The sequence below is a fragment of the Dermochelys coriacea genome, chromosome 6 (genome assembly GCF_009764565.3).
Source record: "Dermochelys coriacea isolate rDerCor1 chromosome 6, rDerCor1.pri.v4, whole genome shotgun sequence".
NCBI lineage: Eukaryota > Metazoa > Chordata > Testudines > Dermochelyidae > Dermochelys > Dermochelys coriacea.
Window position 1 is genome coordinate 86852672 of NC_050073.1, and position 21533 is coordinate 86874204.

At 40.5% G+C, this 21533-nt stretch overlaps 1 protein-coding gene across 1 annotated transcript in view; it reads left to right on the forward strand.

Annotated features, from left to right (window-relative positions):
* The window catches only part of ESRRB (estrogen related receptor beta), a 237324-nt gene that overhangs the window by 117261 nt on the left and 98530 nt on the right, over positions 1-21533 (forward strand). Inside the window, exon 4 of the mRNA XM_043516231.1 lies at positions 9799-9861. Coding sequence (XP_043372166.1) covers positions 9848-9861 — 14 coding nt within the window. The 5' untranslated portion in view covers positions 9799-9847. The remainder of the gene's footprint in view (positions 1-9798; positions 9862-21533) is intronic.

Consider the following 21533-nt stretch of genomic DNA (forward strand, 5'->3'; position numbering starts at 1 on the left):
TAGCTGTACTGACTTAACGTGGACTTCAGTGGAGCTATGCTGGTTTGTACCAGCTGAGGATCTAGCCCATTATTTTATCCCTTCTTCAATATCCTGGAAATACGGATCCACTTGGCTTATATGAGAAATTTAAACTACTTTAGCCAATGTACATTGCTGAATACTGAACCAAGTCAAATTTCACTTGCCATTGTGCTGTGTAGTTCCTCTCATTTGAATAGCTCCAGTCTGCCTAGTGCTGTACCTGGTGTATTACACCATAGCCTCCAATTATGGACTCAGATTTAATGCTGTGTTATATAATGAAGCAATCTCCTCTTTGCCCTAACTTGAATTTTTCCCCCCCTTGGCATAGGAGAACAAGAGGTTCTGCTGTCCACAGATATATAGAAAGACTTTTTTGGCTTAAAAATCTCTATTTTTCTTAATTATTTATTAAATTAATTTTTATTTCATTGAGTAGCAAAACTCCAAAGATTAAAAAAAAGTAGAAAGCAGGGCAGAGAGAAGTGAAAATAAGATTTGCATGTGTCTGGTTTAGAACATGGAAGACAGCAACAAACAACTAGATCAGTAATAGAACTTTGTAGGAGAGGGACTACCAGTGTGAGTCTCTGTATAGTATGATCATGTCTGCGAGACTCTGACTTTGCATGTGTGGGGTTAAGTGTGAGTGTTTGGATGGGGGTGGGTGTGCCAATGTAACTGTGTTGTTTGAAGGTGAAAATTTGTGTGTGAACATGATGGTGTGGGAGTTGGGGGAGATCCCGTTGATTCTAATGACAGCCAATAAAAGTGTACAGAGCCTTGAAAATGTCTCTCTGTGTGTGAGAGAGTGAATGAGTGTGATTGATAGTTTGAGTCTGAGATTGAGAAGGTTTGTGAGTACTTCTCTGCAAATGTATGTATCAATGTATTCTGGTGTGTTAACCTCTCAGGGTGTTTCTTTGCACCTCTGGGCGAGAGTTAAAGGTTTGTATCTGGAATGCATGCATTTACCCTGAAGGTCTGATTCTGGTCTCGCTTATTCAGGTTTTATACCACTGTAAATCCATGGGTTTCATTGAATTTATTTCTGATTTACATTGGTATGAGATCAGAGTCAGACCCTATTCTTTGTATGAAAGAGGGTGCATATGTATATTTCAGAATGAATCATTCTGTGTGTATTTGCGGGTTTGTATATGGGGATCTGCATATATTAGTCTGTCTGTGTGTATTTTGGGTGGGCTGAGTCACTGTGTGTGTATATTGGTGTGCGCCCAGCACTGAATTGGATACATACATACAAGTGTGTGTGTATGTGTGTGTGTATATCTGTTTACTGTGTGTGTATTTGTATAGATATACAAATGGAGTGATGTGTTTGCACGTGACAGTGCATGTGTCTGTGTGCATGTATGTGTATGTAAACTTGTATGTATGCATGTCTAGGTGTGCGTGTGGACTACTGTGTGTGAATGTATTTGATAGTGTCTCTGGACATGCACTGAAGTACATGTGTGGATGTGCATGTAGATTGTAATAATACATAAAGCACCTTTCACTTCAGGGTTTGAGTGCTTTATGAACACTAAGTACAGTGAGTCGGTAGGTAAGAGGCTGAAGCGTGTGTGTGTGCATGCACATGCGAGGAGAGTTACCATGTCACAATAACTTACATTTTAAGATTGAATCAGGTGATGGTAGTTAATATTACTATTATCATTTGCATTTCTAAATCACCCATCACTGTGACATTTGACTAACAGACATCATCCTTTGGTGAGTGCCAATAAATCCAAGAAGTTCTGTTTCCCACATGCATTCAAACTGGTAGTCACACACATTCATTTATGAGACTTTATTGGCATGACAATCCAAGTACTGCCAAAGTGTAAATAGAGACAGAACCCTCAGATTTCTGTCAGGGGTGGATAGGATCCTCCCCGGATACAGCTGTGCTGTATCCAGCAGTGTCCATTTGGGAGCTGGTATTGGGCTGCTACTTAGCACTATATTGTGTCTGCCATCTCTCTCCTTTCTGTTAGGGTGAGTTTTTCCTCAACACTTTCTGATGAGAAGCCTTTTGTGATTCCTGATAACTTGAGGAAATGATCAGGAATTGCTATGAATGCACAAGCAGCATGAGGTTTTGTTGCTGACCCCAAAGTGTTCCCCCTGGCAGACACTTTAACAGTCACAGGCATTCAGAGGAATGCACAGGCTATGTATCTAGAAACAAACAAAAAACAAAGGAGACCCACCAGCCACGAGGTCCTGTCTCACTCAGTTCTGCTGCCAGTGGAATTCACATTGTAGAAGGCAAGGGGGACCGTATAAAGGACAGAAGGTCACTCCCTGTCCCCCTGGTTTTGCCTAGCCAACTGCAGGATCACAAGCTCTATGGCTGTGTGATCAGCATTCTCTTCCTCTGATGCTATTAGCCCATGTGTGGGTATGTTAGTCTATTGAAGTCTCACCAGCTTGCCCCCCACCTCCCTCCTTCTCACCCCCCTCCCTGCCCAGTTCTGCTCTGTCACTTCAAGTCCAGCCCCTGAGTGGTAACCAATAGCAGCATTGCCATATTCATCAGTCTCTCAGTCTTAAAGCTACAGTGGAGTTAGTGGGATCTAAATCTCTTGTGCCTGTGTCTTCTCAGCTGCCTCCCTTCCCTCTGCCTGCTTCAGTGTGTCTGGATGAGTGCATGTGTGTGGATGTGCATATGTCTGTCTCTCTTTCTCTCCTACCCTCTTTAACTGTCTCCTCTTTTTCTCCCACCCCCTTTCTTTCCTTCCTTGTCCCTTTTCTTGCAGTCTGGTCCCCTTTCTGTGGCTCCCTTTTCCCCCCTTCACTCTCTCTTCACTGTAATTTAGTTGCTTTTCTCTGCCAACTGGGAATGCTAAAACTGGACTGATGGACATTTCCGAACTTTGCATCTCAGACCCTCTCAGCTACCACAACCAGTAGGTGCCCTGTTTGTTTGGTTTGGTTTGGTTTTGCCTGTGCTGGAAATGACAGGCTGGCACTTGTGTGAGCCTGAGTATTGTCTGGTTTCAGAGTAGCAGCCGTGTTAGTCTGTATTCGCAAAAAGAAAAGCAGTACTTGTGGCACCTTAGAGACTAACAAATTTATTAGAGCATAAGCTTTCGTGAGCTACAGCATCCAATGCTGTAGCTCACGAAAGCTTATGCTCTAATAAATTTGTTAGTCTCTAAGGTGCCACAAGTACTGCTTTTCTTTTTGAGTATTGTCTGACATTGAGTTGGGAAGGGGGAAAAGCAATTTTTACTTGAGGTTCCTTCCTTCTCCCCCCACAATAGCCCCGAGGAGAAATTCTTCTGCAGATTTCCTATCTTTTGGACAAATTGTATAGAGGTGGGGAGGGGATTGTGTGAGGGGGTATCAATGCTCCTGTCTGAGGCTTGGAGGGAAGCAAATCTCCTTTTAGAACAGGTGCAGACCAAAAAGCCTGCTTAGGTGAAAGGAAAATCTCTCTAAGGAATCCACAACTGAGTTTGATTTGACTTTAGTTTGTGCCAATTTATTAATTTCCTTCTTGCAACTTCTTCCTTTAATGCTTCATCTCTGGGGAACACAGACTGATGAAACAGAAAATCTACCATGCATGTTCTGCTTTCACAGATTTACTTTCTGTTTGTGCTCAAGGCTACGTAAAATTTCTATTAGATGAACTAGTCGTGGGTGTAAATAGATATATACTGTCCACACAAAGTAGATACAGTACATTAAAACACAGATATTTTACTGGGTTCACTTATTTGAAAGAAAGGCAAAAGCTTCATCTGTGGAAAGCCAGTCTTCCTAGGCTTGCAATAAGGGCAGCCAGCACGGGGAAAGAGTGGAGGAGAGCTACTGAGCAAGCATCCCAAGCAGGACTGACGACAGATTCCTCGGCACCTGCTGGTGTTCTCGTTCTTTGTATGTTACGTTGGAACGTGCCCGACAATGCTTTGTATAAAATCACTTTAGCGAGTAAGTTGGATTTGATCCTTTTTGGGGAAATTGGGAGACAAGATGAATTCCTTTTGCAATGTGTGTCCGGTCCACCGGTGCAATTCCTTTTCAAGTATGTTTCTCCTCTCCGACAAATCTCTTTCTAAGCTGAGTCTCCTTTTGTGTATTTGCATATTAGTCTGTGTGTCACCTACAAGGGTTCCATGGTGTCACCAGAGACGGAAATAGTCACCTTGGCTGGTTCATTATTTGTTTAATAACTGCATCCTAGTTAGCATGAATTAAAAGAGAATTAAAAAAATTATGCCTTTTACTCTGCTCTTCTCATTACAGCTCTCTTTCATCTCTCTCACATCTTTCTGTTTCTCTCCCTCCCTTTTTCCTGACTTGCTCTCATTCCTTCTCTCCTTACCTTACTCCTTTGCTTCCAACAGTGCTGTTAACATGAGATTTATTATTTTAAATGGGAATTACCAGTTTAAGCCCTATGGCTTTTGTGACTGGTGCTTCGCTTTTGGCTGTTCCACTTTGAATTAAAAATAAACAAACAAATTCGTAAAGGAAAAGTGGATTGCATCCCATTAGGTGTTTTTAATACAAAGTCAAAGTTTTGAAAGTGCGCTGTTACCTCCATGAAAAATAGTTTGATTGTAGCTTGATAATTACCAACTGTCATGTCTGCTCTTGTTAACTTTTTCCTGTTCATCAGTTCTACTTGTTGAATCCAGAAAAGCAATTCAGACCGTACAAAAACAATAAAAGTAAATCACTCATTTGATTATTGTTAGTACCTTTTACTATTTAATGGTCTCCCTGGACAGCCCCCAACAACAGTGTATCCAAGGTGCTTCACTCCTGCTTGTGCCTCCCTTAATTTGGCTTCTGGTTAGACAAATGAAAGTGGCTAGGAAATGTGAGAGATCCATGGCTTCAAAATGGGCTGGAGGAGCTATTTTTTGGTAATGATTAACTCTTGGTGTGATCTCTGTCTTCTTTTTCCTGGGCTTGCATGGCTTCTAAGATTATTTACAATTTTTTTTGGTGTGTGTGTGTGGGGGTGGGGGTGTGTGTGTGGGGGTGTGTGTGTGTGAGAGAGAGAGTGAGAGAGAGAGAGAAACTAAATTGGGAGAATTAAAAAAACCAAATAAACGCATTTAAAAAAAAATTAAAGTAAAGAAAAGTTAAAGGAGCACAAGCCATGGGGCAAGTGCTATGGAAGCCATGACTAATTCAGAATCTGGAGAAAGTCAAGAGGAGAGGAAAGATGTAGGAAACCTTCCAGATAATGTGTATAAATAAAAATTTATACAATGGCCAGTTACACCCTTGTGTAACTAAGATCAGATTTCAGTGTGATTGTGTGTGTGTGTGTGTGTGTGTGTATCAGTCAGAGCAGAATTTGGCCCAATATATGTACATTTACCTATCTATCCAGTATGTGTAAATAGTACAAGTACACTTTGCAGCAAGTGTAAAATGTGTATGCATGAGTATATATGTACATACGGCATATTGTAGAGTGAGTGTGTGTGTGTATGTATACATAGACACACACACATTTATATCTGTATCTATTTGCATGAGTGTACTATCCTACATACAGTGGCTTACTATGCTGAATACTGGGTATTGAAATAATGTTATTTTCTGTCCAAACTCTCTTGTTATAATTATGTTTGCAACAATTGTTTATGACAAACTGAACATTACATTGAATGTGAACTTTAAAATATTGAAAACTGCTTCTTTATTTATGTATTTTAATAGTGGTAAAATGGGGGGATAAGTGTGCATAACATCTTGGGTGATCCATTGTGGAATGCCCAGAAGTTGTAGTTTACATAGGAGACAGAGAGAGAGAGAGAGAGAGAGAGAGGAAAATGGTCACCCCACCACTTTGGAGTCCAGGGAAAGATCTAAGTTACACAAGTTCCAAATCCAGGATGAGTCCTGACAAGAACTAACTGAGCAGAGGAATTCACCTCTTTTAATCGAACTCCATTATACTTTGAATTTCACCCTCTTTGAGTAGTAAAAGTTCCCTTTTCTTCTGCCTGTGTGTGTCCTGACCTGAGAAATGACACAAGGAGTCAGGGAGGACTCCGGTCATTGGTATGCATTTTTTCCTGCAGTGCTATATCTTGCAGTGACAGTAAAAAACCACTTGTTCCTAATTGTTGACTCTGAGAGTGTGTGTGTGTGTGTGTGTGTGTGTGTGTGAGAGAGAGAGAGAGAGAGAGAGAGAGAGATTTGATGTGTTGGAGTTACTGCTTTGAGGGACCCGTTGCCGCCTCCAAGTACTGGGGTTTGGGAAAGTTCTTCTGTCAGTGGCAGGTGAAGCAGGTCCAAGGAGGAACCTTTTGCAAGGGTAGGATTAGCAAACTATAAAAGCTAATGATTTGAGTCTGCAGTTTATCTCGGAGGTCAGGGCAGGTGGAATGAACATACTTACACTGTGCTTGCGATGTCTATCTAAAGTACATACATGTACATACACGTTTTTAATGTATACAGTATGCATACACGTATATATAAAATACCTCTATTGTATCTCTGCGGTATATAAACATAAGATTTTTTCACAAGAGAGTGAAATCTGGCATTTTACCCTTTAATATTAATTTCACTCTCCCAGATGAGAGAAGAGGTTCTTTTTCTATTTTGTTTTCGTTACTGCCTAACATGTTGATAGGACTGTAGGAAAATGTCATTGCCATTTCTAATTAATATCTTGGAAAGAGAAAGAGAGAGAGACTGACCAAACTACACGTTTGTGTGTGTGTGTTGTGTGTGTATGTGTGTGTACTTGCCAAATTAGGGCATCCTACTAAATGTTATGTCTTTCAGTTATTTCCTTTGATGTAAAAGAGAGATGCACAAATCACTGTCCGATGATGATTCTGAAATATTATTGTGCAATTAGAAAACAAAAGTTAAAAGGAATAAAGTATCTGTATGACCACAGAAACACAGACACAGAGAGATACTGTACTGGAATTTTGATACAATCAAAGAGCAAATTCAGAGAAAGACTTAATAAATCATTTGTTTTTGTTTTGTTTTGTTGATTCTTATTTACAGATTGAGGAAATGTGACTTTGTTTCCAGTTACCTCCAAAATCTCCATAGTCTGTGAATGGAAGGAAATTGGTGTCAGATGCTGACTGTAGCTGTGTACTTTGAGCACTTCTGAAGGACTAGAATAAGGAGTTGTTGTTTTTGGTTTTTGTTATATTTTACTGGCAGCATAAATTGAGAAGTGTCTGTAATGAAAAGGACTGAGTAGCTGAGTTTCCTGAGTAGGTTCCCATCACAGGATGGGGTCCTCCTTTATTGAGCTTATCAAGAATCTGTCTGGTACTGGAATTTGGGAAATTATTTTATAGGATTTTTATTAACATCCCCTCCTCCTCCTCCCAACTTCCACTTTAAAAAAAACTTTAATCATATTAATTATTGAGAGATATGGAAAGATCAATTTATTAAAGAAAACCCAACCAAACAGAAATCTTTCATTGTATTGATTTGAAGTAATCAATAAATATTGCATTTAGCCCGAGAGGGAAAAGACTTTGGAGGGATTGCGTTCAAAGAAAGTTGCTGTGACAGAGATTTCATATCCCAGACCCTTCTTCTCAGAGACTACATTGCTCACTACCAACTGCCCCGACTCGGAGACTCCCAGCCCCATTTTTGCTGCATTATTACTTATGCTTGATTCCTATTATTTTTAATTTCATGCTTCCCAAAATTTCTTATGCTCTTTGAATAATTTTAGTCCATTAAGGAGGTTTGTGTGTGACATCAACAACTCTCTACCAAAGACTTCATGTTTTGGGAGGATGGAATCTCTCCAAAGAAATGTAAAAGGAAAGGGAGTGGGGGAATGGGTATTTCTAAACCCAACTGCACCTCATGGTCTCTGTGGGGGTGATGGACATTCTTGGAAAACCTCTTCAAAGCATGTAAAATGTTTTGGCTGCATTTAGTTAGAAAAAGAAATAGCAAAAGAAGAAGAAGATGGTGTATGCTGGATATAAAAGCCAAATCCCTACTCTCAAATTCTGTCCTTTCTGTTCTGCATCCCACAGTTCAGAAGTTGGGAAGTGCTAACGGCAACCAGATTTTATATATATATATGTGTGTGTGTGTGTGAGAGAGAGAGAGAGAGAGAGAGAGTAAGACTTTATTGTAGACCTCAGAGACGGGGCAAATTCTCCTCCGCAAGTCCATCTCTGCATCTTAGATAGTTATTTGGCAGCTGGGGAATACAAAAGGTTTTTTACATTTATTTTTAGTTTGCATGAGTAGGTAGGTATAGCATTTGTACAGTGTGTAGCGTAAAAGGCCACAAACCTTGATTGAGATTCCTAGGCATCACTGTCAAATAAATAATAAACAGAAGTTCCATAGGTAGCCATGAATCTATTGGCTGTTTGTCTGAAGAGGCTGGTGGACAATGAAAACAGCAACAGCAATCAGATTTGTGTATTTTGCTGAAAACAGGAAAAATCTTGCACTTTTTCTGCCCTCCAGGATCGGCTGCATTTCAACAGTAGGCGAGGTGATTGCTGCATGCAGTTTGTGAGTTAGTCTGAATTGCAATGTGTTCTGGGATCTGCAAGTGGAAATGTAATGTAAAAGCTTATTATTTATTAATAATAAATATTGAGCTAGATAAATTATTATTTATTGAAAATAATAATAACTAATTACCTGCAGAAATCTTAGCCAACTTCTGGGGAATTTATTGTTGAGGAACTAAATTTCAGTAACTTCTATCAATATCGTGTACCTGTCATGTCGCTTCTCTTTAAAACTCTGCCCTGCCTCCTCAGAGCACTAGAGATGCCCACAAAGTGACCCTTGCGGCTGAAGCACAGTTCACTTTGTTGATCATGTAGAGCTTTTGAGCGACTGTCCGTGAGGAGAAACATGCTTGCTTAAGTTGGAGCGCGCTGTACAATAATATATTTGTCATGTTTGTAATTGCAAATGTAATTAGCAAACAAGCTCTTGGGGATAGAGGACTTGAAACTTTCACTGCACATCATTTGACCCTGTGCTGGCTGGACAGGAGCTTGTGTATTGTTAACCCTCACCATTCCTGCATACTGCTCCTCTCTGTCTTCCTAGGTTTACTAATGCTAAATTTTCTTTTCCATAGGTCTGACCTTGCTTTGACTGTGTGTGTGTGTTTATAATTTATTTTATTGCAAATGATTAAGGTCGTTTCACTAATATTTCCTATTCCCTACTGTTTCTGACACCCTCTGGAAAGCATTCTGTGATGCCCTTTACAAAGAGCACTGTGTACAAATAAGTACTAGCACATTGCACTGTTCAGTGCATTCTGATCACCGCAGGCAATGTTCCCATTCAGTGCCCCCTTACACTTCACAAAGGCAACTTGTGAAAAGCAGGTGGCAAGCTGTTATCACACAACCTGTGTTGGGTTTGTGTCCCTGCTGAGCTGAATTTTTCTTGTTCCCCTCTTCTAAATGGGGGAGCCTACTCAGCTCTGTTTCTTTCTATTGGGAGAGGGGGAAAGGAGCACAAGAAATCCAATTCAATTTTTTGGGATCCCAGAAAATCCCACTTTAGTCATCTTTATTCTGACTTTGTCAGTTTGCAAAGAATATAGTTGGCCCATGAGAATGTTATGGACAATAGAACCAGAATCCCTTTGGAAAAAAATCACTAACTTGTGTGTGAGGGGAAGAGTGTCCTTTTCTTTCTCATGCAAATTCCTTCCTTAGTTGCTTTTCTGCTCCTTTCTGTGCTTGGGATTTAAGTTGCAGTAACATTCCATGACAGAACTGTTTTTGTTTTGTTTTTTAGTGTGAAAGGGAATGGATTGAGCATAGAGAGAGGCGGCCTGTCTTGTCCGATGCTGCACTGCCGGTGAGATGTTCATTCTTAGGGCATCTCCCTGATTTTACATCCCATTTGAGAGGGGTGGGAAAAAAAGGAAACCTGTTCTACATTTGTTCTTTAGGAGGCTAAGAGCATTTGGTGAGAACCCTTCTCTGACAGTCCCAACTTTCCTTTTCTGTACCAGGAAATCATGTCCAGTTCACCATACATTTTAAGTCTCAAACACTTTCTTTAACATAAGAAAACTAGGCCATCGGATGGGTTAGAGAGAGCCAGGTACTTTCAGCTGGGGAGCCTGTGAAAGAGAATCTCTTTTCAAAATGCCATTCATTCTGAACTGATTTTCCATTTTTAATACAGCTGTTTTAATTAGGAGATTTCTTGTTGCTATTTTTCTCCTATTCTCCCAGTCTTTCCCACTCGTATAGTTTCACAAAACATAATTTTTGAATTCCTTCTGTTTTTCTCCTGGCACTTGAAAGTTCCCTTCAGTAATAATAAGCCTCAATCGCTGGTGATGGAGCCATCACCGTGAATGATACGGGTGAGCGTATTGTCTCACTGTCCTTTGACTCAAGAGAAAGGTCAAAAGAACAGCCTTAAAAATATTTAATTCTGTCATTATGATTTTGCATATGGAGATGATCATTTTAAGAGCATCTAGTTTTTCCTCCTCCACAAAGATGTGGGGAAAAGTAAAGGACATAAATATAATTTTTGTCAATTGCCGCCAGTAAATAAAGATTTTTTTGGATGTGTCTTTAAATGTGCTAGCAAAAACAGTTACAAAACATCCTTCCACTGCGCTTTATACCAGTTTGTAGAATTAAAAAAAAAATAAACACACAAAAATAAGGACAGCAAATAATTTTGGTTTTCCTGATTTTATTTTTAAAAAGTTTTCCTTGCATTTTTTGTTCATTCAATCTGACATGTTTTGAAACATCAACAGTGTTGTTTTATTTGATTATTCTTAAAAAAAATTCTTTATGGGATTTTCGCAGACCTAGAAATACAACAGTTAAGAATATAGGCTTGTGACATTGAGTTCAGGGGCTCATTTTATAACTGTTACCACAGTACTGGTAGCCAGGGATAATCCCAACATTTTGTAAATGTTTGTCTGTGTGTATTCAAACTTTATCTGCTTTTCATTTTTTTACAATTATCCTTGATTGAAAGACTGTTTCTGAGAATTACCTTTGTCTTTCATTCGTTCCTTGTTTCAGAATTGGGTATGATAGGCAAACACTGTCTGATATATATTTTAGCTGTCTAAAAGGTGGGGGGAAGGTCAGATTAATATCTTTACAACACTCAGATTGCAGTCCCTCTCTAGCACCTTTTCAGCCTCTCTGGGCATTGCTTTCCTCTCCCCACCCCTCTGACTTGCTGCTTCATTCAGCCTCTCAAATGTTTCTGTTTATCTGCCGTTTGCATTTTTGTCAATGTGAGGGAGTGTGTGTGGGGCGGGGGGGGGGAGGCGCTGCTCTGTAGTGAGATGCTGGGCAGCTATTCCTGTGAAACCAAAGACCTTAATACCCATTGCCGGACACTCTTTTAGCAGTCAGTTTGCTTATCGGATTCATCTGTAGTGCAAAGGTATCAGAAGGGAGCAAGGCACTCTGTACGCTTAACTGGATTATTAAGCAGTGATTTCCAGGCAATTGAGTGTAGCCTGCAATGCAGTCTAACCTGGGACCAGGAGCAGGGAGAGGAAGCACAGCTGTCTGATAGAGTCAAAACTTACTTTCAAAGCCAAGTGAATCCCTATACGGGGGCCTGTAACGGTGGCACTTCAGCTTTAGAAAATATTTTACTTTCACTCCTTGTGGGCTCTTTCTGCCTTAACAGATCGTAGCAAGTGTGACCTTTTGAAAATGATGGTGAGATGTATTGATGTGTCCATACATTCTACCTTATACAAATGATACCAGACAGGTCGCCCTTAGAATAATTGATGAAAATTGTGCTGTTGCACCTTACACACTACACAGACTTAACATGAGTAAAGATGAGAAAGAAACAGTTTTATTCTCACATGCGTGTGAATAAGTGTTTATATGTATAATCTGTGTGTGTATATATGTGTGACCTGAAGAAGAGCTTTGTGTAAGCTCGAAACCTTGTCTCTCTCACCAGCAGAAGTTGGTCCGTTAAAGAATAATACCTCACCCACTTCTCTCTCTAATATCTTAGGACCAATATGGCTACAACAACATTGCATGTAATATATTATAAATAAACAAGCACACATACCGTGTGTGTGTATATTTCTATATAAAACAGGTACATATACTGTGAATATTAGTATTAGAATATAGTACGTGAATATATGTATACTCTAAATATAGTGTGTGGGAATACTGTCTATAAATGTGAATATCTATACAGTGTGTGTACATAAAATATATATGAAAATACTTCCTTCCTCATAGAAGTGTTCTATGGCTTAATTAATTAATATTTCCAAAGCTTTCGAGATCTTTGAATAAAAGGCATTCTAGAACTAAAAAGAAATTTAATGGTATCTAGATACAGTGTGCATAACATCTGTAATTATAGATTTTTGTAGTCTGTATTAGACAGATATAATTAGATCGTAGATAATAAGATTAGATATCATTGGATAGCTAAATGTGGTTAGATATTTTGTTTATTGATTTCCCCCCCACATCAGGGTTTCTGATTTTAAAGAAATGCAGTGATATTTTCTTCTATTAAAATGCGAGAAAGGATGAAAAGACAAATGTGCAAAATATGGAGCAAACCAAAAAATACTGTTTGGATGAAGCTGGGGACTTGTGCCGAAGCCAGAAAAGTCAGCACTTTGGTTTAATCTCTGTATACTTTGGGAACTTTTATTTTGTTTTGGGGAGATTTTAAGCATCGTGCTTATGGGAGGGCACAAAATGTAACATGCTTCCCACTGTATAGTCCATCACTTTTGAAAGAGTTATTTGAATAAGGAATAATTCAAGTCACGCCCTATCAAAGCAAACAGCATTTCTGACCATCCCGTTATAACTGTTAGAAGCCGCTTGTGATTTAAAATGAGAACTATTTGCTTTTGGTTCCAGTAAATTACAGTTAAGAGGCTGAAAGAACCATATGCCCTAAACAGTGCCCATACCCGTTTCTTCCATTCCAGTACAGATCCGGTCTTCAAATTTCTCCCCTGCCTCAAGACCATTGCCTTTTTAAGCCCCAAAACTGCAGTTTATTTTCCTATCATCCTTCATTTTCCCTCTGTGTATATTTGAAAAAGGAAATAAGTTCCCCCAGCTCAGCACGACAGTATTCTGAATATTTTTAATGTATTCATTTTTTCCTTTAAATTTTCACCTAAGGTGTTTAGGAAAAAAATAGACACAACCATTTTTTAATGGTTAGTTGAAAGGAAAAAAAATCTGCTTTTGGCTGTTCTGCTCTGTCGACATAGAGCTTCTTTGCCTCAATCTGTGGAAAATGTTATAGATTCAATTCCCCTGTTGGACCAATGGTTAAAAATTAATTCATGAATAATAAAAACCAATCAGTCTGGTTGAGTTTAAGAAGGATTAGAAGAAAGGTTTTTGTACAGAAGCAGTTATATATCTTGGTGCTGATGTTGAACTATTAGATATTGTTCTGGTCTCCGCTGGTTATCTGATAAAGGTACTTGATTTGCAAATAGGATTGTTATCCTGATGACTATCTGGATCCAAATCTCCAGCTTGCTGCACACACTCCTGTACCCTACGGAGATCACCAGCTGGGAAGGGTCAATCTTTCAAGAGCAAAGTTTTGAAGGTGCTGGACTAGAGAAAGTATGAATTGGATTAATTAAGAAAGGTCGGGTGGCTGGTGTCTATTACAAGTTCTCAACCACTGCTTAGCAAATAATTCATTTGATTAAAAATGTATGGATGGTAAAGGGAATGTAACAAAATACATATTTTAAAAATAATTTAAACTCATTATTTGTAAAAGCTGGGATATTCAACAAAGCCTATGGAATTTAGGCATCCAAATCCCCTTCAACTTCAATGGGACTGTGGCAAATGTGCTGGGTTCCGTACAATACACAGCAGGCAAGGTAGTCCCTGCCCAAGGGAGCTTACAGTCCAGTAGACAGGCATAGAAAGAACAGACAAACTGGCAGAGCCAGAGGAAAGAATTACTTTCCATAGTCTATCACCTTCAAAACTTTGCTCTTGAAAAGTGGAGCCTCCCCAGTTGGCAGTTTCCTGTAGCATGCAAGTGGGTGGGCAGCAGGCTGGAGATTTGGATCCAGTTAATTTATTTGCTTCAGGAGGACTAGAAAGAAAATGTTTTGGTTGTTTTATTTTTCAAAGGTTGGGCTCCAGTTTTGGGGAGTTTCTTTGCTGTTGAAAATAACTGATAAAGAGCAACGTGTGCACAGTTATTCTCCCAGAGCAGAGTCTTGCTGTGTAGTGGTGTGGAATAGGGTATGGGGTAATTGCGCGTCTCGTGAGATAGCATTGGAGCTCAACGCAAGAGTGAATAAGGCAGGCCAAGGACAGAAGCACTACGTTGTCTTTCCATACCACAAAGTGATTCACTGCAATCAGTTGAGAAGATGTGCTTATGTGGGTGAGGAAGAAAGACATGATGGCGGCATTGGGTAAGGCAGAGTAAAGGGACAGAGCCAGTTTAAGCTCCCAAAAGTCTGCTCCTGTAAGCGCTGTTCAAGATTATATAGCACTTTGAGTTAAAAACAACTGCTCCGTTAACAGGAGTTTGAGGTTAACCCGAGCTACAGCTTCAGATAGCCACAGCACCTTCTGCTTTGGCAGTTCGGTATGGAAAAATTGTCACTGCAGAATTTTTCTGAGGTTACAGGATCTATCAGTCACTAGTTTAAACCTGAAGGAGACTTGATGTTAAATATGGGGAATAGGAGAGAGACCTGAGAAAGTTGTGTCATTTTTCTAAAACAAGAATGGATCTGCATACCTTACTGGGAGATCAGTCAGTGCCCATCATCTTTGCCTCAGCCTGCCTTAAAATAGCTCCGACCATTACGGTACTCCAATCCATGCACCAGATGAGAAAAATCAGAAGAACTCTACAGCCCCCTGCAGGACTTGGTTGATGCTGCATTGACACATCAGAGTTGAAGAAGTACTGGGAAGGGTTACAGAGTAGCAGCCGTGTTAGTCTGTATTCGCAAAAAAGAAAAGGAGTACTTGTGGCACCTTAGAGACTAACAAATTTATTTGAGCATAAGCTTCGGTGAGCTACAGCTCACTTCATCCATGCATCCGATGAAGTGAGCTGTAGCTCACGAAAGCTTATGCTCAAATAAATTTGTTAGTCTCTAAGGTGCCACAAGTACTCCTTTTCTTTTTTTGGGAAGGGTTACAATCACAGATTACTTTTTACATATGTAATCCTGGGAAATAATCAAATTACTTTGTGGTCTGAAAAGTAAATGTGTATTCCTTTCAGCCACTTGTCTTGGCAGTTCTTTAATTCCTGTCTCAATCACAGAATCAGATATTAGAGATGTAACTATTGGGTCATCCAGCCCATCTTCCTATGCCAATGCAGGATTCTGCTCTATGGTACATTTTCCAGTATTTTATCTAGTTGTAAGTGTCACAAGTGAGGAGACTTCCATCCCTTCCCTCCAGGGATGATTCCACAGCTTAAGGAGTTCTCATAACAGAAAATACTTTTTCCTAATATTCAGCGCAAAAGTTTTCCTTCTTAATTTCATCCCATTCCTCCTGATTATGTCCTCTACTATCATGCTAAGCAATTTCTGTCCATCCTTGCTGTTTATTCTCTCTTCAAATATTGGTATATTGTTATCCCCTTAGTCATCTGTTGATCTCTCTTCCTAATGAGTCCAGACAACCACCTGATCACTTTCGGGTGCTTGAAGCTGCATCCAGTTTGTCAGTATCATTCTGATAAAATGATGCCCACAAATTAATGTAGTATCCAGGTACGATTACAGAAGAACTGTGTGGAGAATTGTCACCTCCATGCTTCATTATATTGTAAGGCAATATCCCTGGGGTGGATGGTTGGCAGTGGAGTTAACACACAAGACTTCAGGATCTGAATGACTGACCTAGAAGACTCAGGTCTCTTGCTCAGTGTCTGTAACAGGCTCTTTGTAGTCCAGACACTAGAGGGAGAGAGAGAGATTCGTTGTGTAAGTGTGGTATACATATTCCCCATGACTTTTCCAAAATAACAGTCTGTGGAGCCAGATGTTTGTTAGCTAATCCTGTCTGTCATAGAATACATTTTGTTCAGAACAACTAATGAATATATATTCTTAAGTATTCTTCTTTTACTTTCTTTTTATTAATAGCTGGTTTAGCAGGGTGCTTCTTACTTTCAAAATGTTTGTTCCTCTTTTATTTCTCATTAAAGGCAGATGTTGAAAAGCAGTAACCCAATCATTTTTGGCTTGCCACTAAACTAATCCCCCATTCAATCTTTAATAGTCCTACTTCCTCCAAGTACTTCTACCATGGGGAATGGTGCCATGAAAGTCATGCTGTCCAATATGAGCAATCTCAGTATGCAATGCTCATACAACACCAGTGTTACAGCTACATTAGAGCTTTGATATTTCTTATGGTGGACCATCTGACTAGACAAAAGAGCCTCACAAGCTCAAGAAGGAATCTTTGGTGCCTTCTGAGATGGAAGACCATACTAAATGGCAGTAAATCACAGTGATTCACTTTTCCCCATGCAGAAGTAATCTAATCAGTACTTCACAACTTCTAGGAGAGACTAATGTGTAACTGATTCCATTTTACATCCAGCAATTAGTAATAGATTACTGCACATTCTCAAAGTAACTAACAACCATGAGATGCTGTCAGTGCATGTATAGAAGGATATTGTTGATAAGAATGTAAATGGGACACTAAGATAGGAGAGGTCAGTAAATGAAGACACTATCATCAAGTCTTTTGAGTTCTGCATCTGAAGATGCTTTGAGGGGATTCTTATTTTCACTGGGGTAAATGAAGAGTAACTCAATTGAAATAAGTAGTTACCCCAGTGTAAAACTGATGTGAGATCGATATTAGGCCGTTCAGCTTCAGATCATAGAAGGGGAAGATAAACCTGGAATTGTTTAGAGAGATCTCTGTGAGAAGCAGACTAATGCCCCCACTGTATGGGGAAGACAGAAACTAGCATTCTACACTCTACAAAACTGCCAGGTACTCTTATTGAGTCAGATCACCAGCTGCTTCTTTCAGAGTTCAGATTTCATGCTTCTAATGCATGAAACAATTCCTTCAGTCCTTTGGGAATAATTTGGAGTATGCTGGAGGAAGCTACAGAGTGGTAATTGGGGATGAATTTGATGCATTGCTGAAATGCACAGAGGACAAAATGGCAAATGAAGTGTGAGAGGAGACAAAGTGTAAACTCACTGAAGTTGCAAAGAATATTATTGGGATAAAAACACGGCAGAGAGGAATAAAACAAGGCTCAGATGAAGTATTCTCTCATGTGGAGAATCCCTGAGAGCTCCAGGCTGGAAAGTGCTCTGATGAGAGAATGAGGAAGAAATCCATGTGGAGGGAGTTGACTCATGCAAATGCTGTTGAAACTCTATAGTGCCACCAAATCGAGCAACAGTAAAGCCCTCACAACAGCACATGAAATCAAGAAAAAGTGAAAGCAGGATGATAACCTCTGCTCTGAAACAAGGCAGGCTGCCTGATAGCCCCGACTGGGGAGGAATTCCAAAAGAACTCTCTGGCCCCTCAAAATCTGAAATGAGCAACATGTGAACAAAATCCACAGAGACACAGCTTGGAAGAGACGACAGCTCTGCTGCTGAAAAAGGAATGAGTTCTTTACACAAGATCTCTCAGGCCAGAAGGGAAGCCAGCAATGGCTGGATGACTGATACCAGCTGATAATGACACCTCCGCCCCTCCACCCCAGACAGGTGGTCTGAAGGAGAGTTGGAGTTACAGGCTAGCATCACACAATTCTCATGTGAGCAGCACCCTACAGCCAGTCACTCTAGGAACAGTGTTTGAAGATGGAATGCAAACTGGAGGCAGAACAAGCAAGGGCAGAACTGAGGTTAGGGAGCATCAGATCAGACGTGTAACCTAGACATAATGATTGGGGAAAAAAAACAAAGAAAGTGAACCCAGTCCTCATGACTGTCTTATTCGTGTAACCAGGGTTTCTGGTTTTAGGTTGAAACTGATAAACTGTGACAAACTCCCCACATTGAAGATAAAGTTTTATAAAATATACACTGCAAATGCCCAGGCTGGGGCAGTTCATTCCAAGGAAAGGCGGGGTTTTGAGTTTTTATTTATAATGAGCTGGGGGGGGGAAGTATTTTTTAAAATGCATATTAGAGTCAGGATTTGCCTAAAAATAAACATTAAATCCAACAAACAATAAGAACAGCACTAACTTTTGTCCTATCCATCTCACAATTTCAAACCAACACATCAGTATGCCTCTGAGCCACTCTACTGGAAATGGGCTTTCCTTCAGGTTTGAGGAACATGTCACACTGAGAAAGTGGCAGCCAGATCGGTGCAAGGTGTAACACTGCAGAGAGATTTTGCCACAGCGATTAAACTTTCATAAAAATATACAATGTCCTTTGTGCTTGATGTCTCTGATAGTGCCAGGTCATTTGTGAAAGCAGAGTCTGCTACCTGCAGCCTTCTTGATGAGCGACATTGAGATCTGGAACTATACGCAGCCAGAGGTGAATTGTACCTGAGAGAGATGGTGAGACTTGGGAAGCAGGATATTCCAAAGAGCAGAAGAGTTGGAAATGGAGCCATTGATAATGGAAAGAGTTATAGTGATGGACTTCATGGAGTTTGAGGAATAGGGATTGCCCTCATCAGATCAGGAGATAATTTATTACAGCATGTTTACTGTTCTGGAAATTGGAGAAGACACACTAATTGGAAGAAAAGGAGTACTTGTGGCACCTTAGAGACTAACAAATTTATTAGAGCATAAGCTTTCGTGAGCTACAGCTCACTTCAGCGGTTGCATCCGATGAAGTGAGCTGTAGCTCACGAAAGCTTATGCTCTAATAAATTTGTTAGTCTCTAAGGTGCCACAAGTACTCCTTTTCTTTTTGCGAATACAGACTAACACGGCTGCTACTCTGAAACTAATTGGAAGCTGATAGAAGCCCTATCTTATGTGGATGCTCCAAAGGCGTGGGAGTAGACAGGAACCATGTCCCAGTATGAGGCTTAATGGAAACTGATGGGAATGGAATCCAAAGGTGGTGTTCATGGTGAGGTGGAGCACATGGCCTGCTGAGTCCTTGGCACTTGGAGGGAGCAGAAGCTCAGAACCATCCCGTTTTGTCATTTTTGCCTCTGTGATGGATAAAATAAAAATAGCCATAAGAGAACTGACAGGGAGGAAAACTTACAATGACTCAATCCTAGAGAGAGAAAGTTGATTAGCTTATCTGAGGGTTTTCTTTGACCTGCTCAGTGGGCTCATGCTGACACTTGCAGTGGCTTTAACTCTCTGTGCTCTAACCTAGTGCTTAGTCCTGCTCTGTGGAATTACTGAGCCCTCCAGTTGTTCCATTGCGGTTTAACAGCAGTGAATGGCAGTAGCCAGCCTCACTCTCACCTGGCCTCTCTGCTGATTTGAAATATTTTATACTGAAAATAGAGTGAGTGAGATGAGAGTAGAACATGACAAAGACCCTCTCTGCTTAAAGGGTCATTAAAGGGCCAGGCTGATTTGCGTTCTGGCCATTTATATTTGCAAAGGTGCTTGTCAGAGTACGTAGATTTGGTGACGTGGGGTGTGGGGGGTTCTGTGGAAAGCGTTCATCTGTATGTGTCTGTTGAATGCTTTGTTTAATATCTTTATGTTGGTGTTTAATGTGAATGTAGGAGTATGCATGCTTGTGTACATATGGTGGATAGTGGCATATATGTCTCTTTGTTAGCGTTAATGGATTTGAGTGTGCCAATGCATGTGTGTATTGTTTGATGCTTGTGCACACTCATGTGTGATCCTTGGGCACATATTATTCTTTTAAGACATGCAAAATGCAAGTTACAAATGAGGCCTACTCAGTGTGGCCCAGCTATTTCAGGCAGCCAAGGTGCTTGCAGCCATCCCAGCTCTATGCAGTTCCTATTATCTTGGCCAGAGGGAAGGCTCCCTTTGGGCTCACCTGGAAAAGCTAGCGCCTAAGGATACTGGAAGACCTTACTGGAGTGTGAATTGCAATACTGTGCAGATGCTCATGCTTGGGGACTCAGCCATGAAATGGGGAACTCTAGGAACCATAGGCCTCCACTCCAGTGTCTGGCCCCAGTCTGGCGATATAATAGAATCATGGAATTATTTATTCTGTAGTGCTACAAATGAATTTATTCTGTAGTGCCTGTCTAATCCTATGTCTGTGAAGAACATAGGATTAGACAGGTGTTTGCCCCTCAGAGTTTACAGTCTTAAAGGACAAAGACCCAAACAAGGGATGGGGGAAAGGGGAATAACAATCTAGAAATTAGTGAAGGAAAAGCCCACTGGGTTCCATCCAGACCATCTTGCTACCAGAGCAGGATTGTTCCGTACAGCACCTTTTCTAGAGTTTTGTTGTGCCTGGATTTAAAGGTGCAGAGTTCTGAGTAAGCAACAAATACCTGTGCATGCGAATGAAAGAGCAAGGCACTGTTGCTCCATGGGGAGTGAGGAGGTGAGGTGGCAACATGCAAGTGATTCTAAGTCCCTTTCATACGTGGTATTGTCAGTCGGATGTGACATTTACTCGTCACTCTGAAAATGAGGACACAGCCTCTGTCTCTGACAGCAAGTCTCTAGAATGGAGTTAATATCGTTCTGTGACTGAAAGGGCCAGTTAGTCTCCAAGAGACACCAACCAGCAGCACTCAGAAAAATTAACAACAATAAAAGTACATTATACAATTCATGAATCTTTTTGTTTCCTGCATTGAAACGATGCTGCTCAGGGCACTCTGGTTACACAGAGGTCAACACTTTCATTAGACCCCTCCACCCCCACACTCGCATACACCCTTTCCCAGGGGTGCTCTAGAACTTGCCTATAGGAGTGGGTGCAGCTGGCAGCTTGGCACAGGCACACTGGGCCAGGAGTGATTGTTTAGTTCAAGACAAAGTGAAAGATCAGTCTGTTAGATAGGAGTGAAAATATTACACATTTCCTCCGTGTCAGTGCAGGCCAGTTCTGATTTTAAAAATGAAATATGGCAGCTAATTAATCTAGATCACAGCTTAATCGCCTGTGGTGGGTTTTTAAAAAAACATTTTTGTGTGAATTTAGTGCTCATGAAAGTGAGGAACTCATATCATTGGGCAGACCAAGGCACGGTGAGAGCAAGCCACTTCCCCCTGCCTCTCTGCCAGTGTACCTCAGTCTTGATCTGCCACAGCCTCTGCTGTTCAAGATCTGAGCCCACCCTTATTTTACTAATGTACCTTAAACCTAGTGTGCAGCAGATTTCCACAGCTCTGCCAATGAACTTTGATCCAGACATGCAGCACCCCTGTACTTCATTAATCCAGTCATGAAGATTCCAAAGCACAGACTTGCAGTTGTGCAGATTTATAGTTTGATGTTGGTTGGCAAATATCCACTTAACTATTTGCATTATAGTAGCACCCTGAGGTCTCCTACCAGGATTGGGGCTCCATTTTGCGGCATGCTG